This window comes from Cydia pomonella, chromosome 11 (assembly GCF_033807575.1).
Source record: "Cydia pomonella isolate Wapato2018A chromosome 11, ilCydPomo1, whole genome shotgun sequence".
In the NCBI taxonomy this organism is placed as follows: Eukaryota; Metazoa; Arthropoda; class Insecta; order Lepidoptera; family Tortricidae; genus Cydia; species Cydia pomonella.
Genome location: NC_084713.1, coordinates 18,851,091 through 18,858,576, shown reverse-complemented (window position 1 = coordinate 18,858,576; position 7,486 = coordinate 18,851,091). Strand labels below are relative to the sequence as shown.

Below are 7,486 nucleotides of genomic sequence, written 5' to 3'. Positions count from 1 at the left end.
AGGCCCTATATTTTTTTTATCATTTCCATATATTATTTTAATAACCACATTATTGCGATAAATTGCTCATTTGCTATCTATTTTACTAGATGTTGTTATAAAATTCAACATAATATATCATCATCCCTATTATTAATTTGTTATTAGTACTTAGGCTCAGAGGCCCAATGTACAGTCAACTGCAGACAAAAGTGACCCCCCCACGCATAGAAATTTGTATGCGTGTATGCTAAGGTGCTAAGCGAATAGTATTACTGACTGTACATATGGGACGGCCCAAATCGACGAAGCATTATATGCTACCTTGTCCAGCGTACCTATATGCCTGCTCAGAGCAGCTCTGTGATGCGAAAGACAGGCCGATAAATGTCGCCACCAGAAGGTCCCGCACAGTCTGAAACTATCGACACAAGAAGAAAAAGAATAAGTACAGTCGAGTTCATAAATATGTATACATTTGTTCACCTTAATCCATTGCAATAAGGCAAAAAATGTTTACAGATTATAAATACCTACAAAATTAAATTAAATTAATTACAAATTTTGGTACTTAATTCTAAAGAGCATAATTTACTTTAGAGTACATAAAAAATAGCCATTAGCGAATAGCCATAAAAGTAACATTCATCGGCTCAAATAATATTTCTTCAACTATACCTACTCAACGAAGCGTGAGCTCCAGGTTGAAGACTGGCGAGAAACTGCACAGGACCGGGATCAGTGGCGAGCAGTAGTGTTGGAGGCCAGGACACACATTGGGTCGCTGCGCCAGAGGAGTAAGTAGTATACCTACTCAGCTACTTCTGCAGGTGTTTCTGCTTTTGCTGCTTGCCTTTACTATCATATCGCATGGCATAGGTTTCGGCCAGTTCCAGCGTTCAATGCTTATGCATTATAAGCAGTTGCTGACATGAGATGTATTCCTATTGTTTACAGGCTCTCTACGTTTAAACCAATAAGACTGTGACCTTGAGATTCATAAAAACTATGTTTTTTTTTATACTACCTCGGTGGCAAACAAGCATACGGCCCGCCTGATGGTAAGCAGTCTCCGTAGCCTATGTATGCCTGCAACTTCAGAGGAGTTACATGCGCGTTGCCAACCCTAAACCCGCCCCCCCCCCCCTCGTTGAGCTCTGGCAACCTTACTCACCGGCAGGAACACAACACTATGAGTAGGGTCTAGTGTTATTTGGCTGCTGTTTTCTGTAAGGTGGAGGTACTTCTCCAGTTGGGCTCTGATCTGGAATGACATCCACTGGCTGTGCCCTACCACGCAAAGCGAGATGACATTCGCAATGCCCATACCTCTCTTTTGGACGTAGTTTAAGGACGTACCCGGGTCCAAAATCCATTAATCCATTGCAATAAGGCAAAAAATGTTTACAGATTATAAATACATTACACCTACAAAATTAAATTAAATTAATTACGGTACTTAATTCTAAAGAGCATAATTTACTTTAGATTACATAAAAAATAGCCATTAGCGAATAGCTATAAAAGTAACATTCATCGGCTCAAATAATATTTCTTCAACTATACCTACTCAACGAAGCGTGAGCTCCAGGTTGAAGACTGGCGAGAAACTGCACAGGACCGGGATCAGTGGCGAGCAGTAGTGTTGGAGGCCAGGACACACATTGGGTCGCTGCGCCAGAGGAGTAAGTAGTATACCTACTCAGCTACTTCTGCAGGTGTTTCTGCTTTTGCTGCTTGCCTTTACTATCATATCGCATGGCATAGGTTTCGGCCAGTTCCAGCGTTCAATGCTTAATTGCTTATGCATTATAAGCAGTTGCTGACATGAGATGTATTCCTATTGTTTACAGGCTCTCTACGTTTAAACCAATAAGACTGTGACCTTGAGATTCATAAAAACTATGTGTAATCGAAGTTCAAACACACTGGTTTGCCTACGGTTCGAATCACAAAAATGACATTTCAATGATTTGCTGAGCATAGTTGAATTGTTCTTTAAGGCCAGTTCTTCCAGTTTAAAAATGCTTTAAGATTAAAATGACTAAAGAAGGGGCGAGTTGATTTTTTTACCTATAGTAAAAGGTAGGTAGGTGAAATTTGGGACTAAAACTAGTGTGTATGTTTACATTTTTACTTCAACCAAGTCTTCAACCAGCCCATAGTAACAATAGTAACTTCTTATCATCATCATATCAGCCTTTTATCGCCCACTGCTGAGTATAGGCCTCTCTTCGAGTACGCCACTTGTCCTGAGCCAATCTCATCCAGAAGTGACCCGCAATCTTCCGAATGTCGTCCACCCAACGAGCCAACGGACGCCAGGCACTTCTTTCGTCTAAAAGTGGCCACCATTCCGGTAACATTTTGGCTTATTTGGGTTAACTTCTGACCAACTGTTTAAGTAAAACAGTAGACCGTAAGAGAGTATTGCAGTCTTATGAATTTCTGTGAGTACATTGAAAAATATATTTCTTTGCCTCTAGCGTTGAAGATGGGAATCTTAAAGGCCGGCAACGCACTTATCATCATCACAAAAAAAATAATGATCTTGAGGTCATATTACACTGGCGCCGGAGAACTTGATTGACCCGCGCTTGCGCAGCTAAAAGAACACACGGCTGCGAGGAAATGGGTCAGCAAATTGATCGACGGCATTACTCAAACTGTGATTTGTGAGCGTTTCGAAGAATTTCAGTTTAAAGTTTGAGAGCCATTGAAAATGTGGTGTCGGTATTTAAATGTGGTCATCTGTTTTCGCTGTGAAAGAAGTTACTAAGTTATTTAAAAATCCTATTATCAGGTGACCAAAAAAGTTCGTGCGGTTTTAGTCGTCGCGCACTATAAAGACATTTGAACCTGTCGCGATTTCTAACGCCCAATATTTAGTATCAGATATAACATGCAGAGACTCGTCAGTTTATTCATGCACTCTATTTTGTTAACACGCTTTTCATACGTTAATTCTTTTTGTGTAAAATGTCAGTTAATACTAATGTGATTCGGGCTTGTTTGCTCTACGAATTTAAACTCGGCACCAAGGCTGCAGAGGCATCTCGTAAAATATGTACGGCATTCAGTGAAGATGCAGTATCAGAACGCACTGCACAAAAGTGGTTTAAAAAGTTTTTGTCTGGTGACGAGTCGCTTGAAGATTCACCTCGTTCGGGAAGACCCTCTGTTATTGATAATCAAGAATTACGGGCTGCCATTGAAAACAACACTAAATTGACTTGTCAGGAACTTTCGCAAAGGTTTGGTGTTAGTGATGAAATAATTCGTTTGCACTTACATCAGTAAGGTAAATCGTGGAAGTTAAGTAAATGGGTCCCTCATGAATTATCAGATGAACACAGGTTTCATCGAGTATCAGTTTGTTCAGCAATGCTTTCGCGCTATAAAACCGAGCCGATTTTGGACTGGTTGCTTACAGCTGATGAAAAATGGATTATGTACAATAACACAAAACGAACCCACCATTGGTTGTCTCCAAACCAACCAGTACCACATACATCGAAGACGCCAATTCATTGCCAGAAGATCATACTTTGTGTATGGTGGACTGCTGCTGGTATAATACACTATGAGTTTCTTCCCGAGGGTCAAACTATTACTGCTAAACTCTACTCGATGCAGCTTGATCGAGTACACAAATCGTTACTTCAGAAGCAGCCTGGACTAGTCAATATGAATAAAGTAATATTTTTACAAGATAACGCTAGGCCACACGTTGCCAAGCTCACTCTGAAAAAAAAAAATGATTTAAAATGGGAGTTATTACCTCACCCTCCATATTCTCCTGATATGTCTCCAACGGATTACCACCTTTTTTTGGCTTTAAACAATCATATGATAGATAAAACATTTCGAAATCAAGTTGAGGTGGAAGAGGAGGTTGCCAACTTTTTTGCTTCCAAAAATATAAGCTTTTACAAGGACGGGATATATAAAACTAAATCTCGTTGGGAAAGAATTGTAGAATGCGAGGGTGCTTTTATAAATGAATAAATTGTATTATAAATATATCTACAAGACTTTGATTTTTATCATAAAAACCGCACGAACTTTTTTGGTCACCTGATAAAACATTCATGTTAACAGTTCCATATAAACATTTGGGGGTAACAAAATTAGTAATTAGTAGGGGGTAATAATATAACGGACGGGCCTTACTGGCAATAAGAATGGGGCCAGTACAGCGGTGTTACGCATACGAATTCGAGCCAATCGTGCAGTCTAACGCCACAACGCGATTGGTTGATGAGTTCGCATGACGCGCGTGATTGGTTGCAACTAGTTGCGTTAAACTGCACGATTGGCTCGAATTCGCGAGTTATACCACTGAACTAGCACCATTCTTAGTGCCCGTACGAAACGTTCTTAGATATATGTAAATGGTGCAAATATTTTTGAAAAAGACTATAGTGTAATAGCAGACGTTACATTATAACATATTCTTATGTTCGGTTTATTATGTTTTACTCAAACTTGGCACTAAGTAAAATGTCTCAAGAAAGTACTGCCTTCATAAACCACCGCCGAAGTAAACGATTAATGCTAAGGCTACTTACGCAACTGGAAAGCGTGCCTTATTTAGAACGACTTGAGATTAATTTAAATTAAAACATAGGAAAGAAATAAAAAACATACATAAAATACAAATTAACTCGGACAAGTAAAAGGAAAGAGAATTTCGGGCCACTGCAATATTAAAACTCATATGTTATTCATACCTGACACATTCAGTGTGGTCAGGCACTTTTACGGGCGCCTTTAACCCATCTGCGGTCACAAATATAACTTTGGAATTCTGAATTACTTTTCTCTTTAAGCGTGACGCATGAGATAATGAATTTCTAAGTATTTTATGTAACAGTTGTATAAGAAAGCCGAGGCGGCATACCACAAAAAATTTGTGACTCAGTTGTACAATGTTGTTGCATGGTCAGTATTAAAAGTGGTGGCTACTTGAGCCAGTAGGGTTAAGATAGTCGGCTCTTTATCATTTGTCACCATGCCTGTCACGTTCTAACAAGTATGTAAGTGCGAAAGTGACGGACATAGTGACAAGTGATAAAATGGAACCATGCTGCCACCGCTGGTGTTAAAAGGATCTGCAAAGGCCCTTAATCTCTTAAGGTGTGTTCAAAAGGAAGAGAATGCTGATTATCAATCATTTCAATGCAGCATTCTCTTCCCTACTAACTGTGCAATACTTTTTCTACAACAAGGAAGTTGAATAAAAAAAATGTAGTGGAGATTTTGTCTGACGTAACAATGATTTAAGCATTCTTTATTTAAATATTATAATTGCTATTATACAACACATTTTGCCGAAAAGCAGAGCACAGGCCAAGTACTTTGCTCGAGATTATGTATGGATCTCGCCGGACTTAATTACTCGACCGCTAGCTTCTGATCATGATGTTGTTTTAACAACATGTTGTAATACTGAGGCCGATTCCGTTCTGTCCATTTGTTATGGTTTTGTTTATATTTTGATATAACCTTGAGTCAGCGCGCCGCTGTACCGAGAACGCTGATTGATCTGAAAGGGGAGTTTCATCTACCAAAATTAATTTATTTTATTATAAAGCATAAGATTATTTATCAGAGGATCGTTTAAGGTAGCACTTGTTGAAAAAGTAAAGACCGTTGATTACTTTGGTACGAGCATATCCTTAGACGTGATGATGACCATTCTGTTAAAAAGGCCCTAAATATAGCCAACCAATCCTGAAGGGAAAGAAGGACACCTGGTGGTCAGACATACGAAAAGAGATCCGGAAAGAGAACCTGAATACACAGATAAGCCAGAACAGAGCACTCTGGCGCAGACATACAAGGAAAAAGCTGGAAAGAGAACAGACAAAGAAGAAGAAGACACCTTGAAGATCGCTTACTTTTGCTGATTGGTGCATGCGATATGAAGCGCGCACGCCAATCATTTAAGCGAGCGTCAAAGTTGTATGAAAACCAGTTCAATATCAAATCAAATTGTTTAAATAAAATCGATTTCCTGATAACACCACTCAAGGATGTCTCAAAATGAAAACCATATCTTCTTCTTCCCCTCGGACCACCACAAGGTGTACACGTCCCAACTACACGTACAATTTTTTATTCTAAAATTAAATCAATTAAATTCGTAATTAAATCTATAGTAAAATTAGGAGTGCATAAACCAGTGAGTACCGATACATGCGACGTGTTCGCGGCCGCTAAATAGCTGCTGCCCTGGTACACGCACACACGCAAAGCAAGAAACCGGTGTCTGCGCAAGCGGCACACACGCAACACGCCCCGCTCCGAACGTACGCTACGCGCTGTCCGTGCGTGCCCCGCCCACTCCATTCATTACTCGCGCTCCCGGGCGTAGTGTTGGTCTCTCTTGTTCTTATACATTCCTAGTACGTGCTCACGAAATATGTCGGATAAAGAAAGTTCGCACTCGGACATGGATCATGAACAAACCAAGCAGACACCGCCAAACTTCGCTCAAAAGCGTGGGAAAAAAAGATTAAGAAACAGTCCTGGGACAGAGCTGGATAAATTTAAGGAAGAAATGAGACAGATGATGACAGATCTCAAGGTTACACAGGAAAAAGAGCTCAAAAAAATTAACCCGAATTTGCTCGAAATAAAAACGTCAAATGCAAAGATTGAAAGCTCTATTAGTTTTCTAACAGCACAAAACGAAGAGTTAAAGAAAAAAATTGACAACCTTGAGCAGGACAGGCGGGCGGACAAGGAGTACATAAATCTACTCGAAGAGAAAATTGAAGATATGTCGCGCGAAGCCCGTAAGAAGAACCTAGAAATTAAAAATGTCCCTAAATTGGAAAAGGAGACGCGGGGAGACTTGATTAATATGGTAACTAAGCTGTCCCAAAATATAGGCTACACAATAGCACCTACTGACATCTCAGACATATATAGAGTTCGCAGCCGACAAAGTGATAAACCGAATTCGCCCATCATAGTGGAAATGGTCTCAGCCATCCAAAAAACTGACTTTTTATCAAAGTGCAAAGAGCACAACACAGTGAACAAAACTAACAAACTATGTGCTAAACACCTAGGCCATAGTTCACTTGATACCCCTATTTACGTTACGGAACACCTGACAGCAAAAGCAGCACGTCTTCGATTTCTGGCACGTGACTTAGCTCGATCGAAAAGCTACGAGTTCTGCTGGACAAGTATGGGCAAAGTCTTTGTTCGAAAAAGCAAAACATCGTCTATAATTCTTATAACAAACGAGTCGCAGATACAGAGACTATTTCAAGAATCCTGACTAACGATTCTAAGGCTCTACGTCCGTAAGTGTTACCCTAAATGGTTTTTGGCTATGTATAGATGGACTAAGTTTTTCTCCCTGATTATTCTAGTTACTGTGAAAATTTCTTTCTTGAAAAATAAGCGTATTACTACACTGAATCACCTTACCCTTTACATGTTGCACGCCCACACACCTATAATATTCATTCACACGCACAACTACACA

General features: G+C 39.8%; 1 protein-coding gene across 1 annotated transcript; it reads left to right on the top strand.

The window, feature by feature from the left end:
* Window positions 1-6,406: 6,406 nt before the first annotated feature.
* Window positions 6,407-7,276, top strand: LOC133523132 (uncharacterized). The gene has a single exon (XM_061858643.1). The coding sequence runs from the start codon at window positions 6,407-6,409 to the stop codon at window positions 7,274-7,276; it is 870 nt and encodes a 289-aa protein (XP_061714627.1).
* The last annotated feature ends 210 nt before the right edge of the window (window positions 7,277-7,486 follow it).

Bases quoted from the DNA above. Each gene is read 5' to 3' on its own strand.
- LOC133523132 (XM_061858643.1), top strand. From the start codon at position 6,407: ATGTCGGATAAAGAAAGTTCGCACTCGGACATGGATCATGAACAAACC.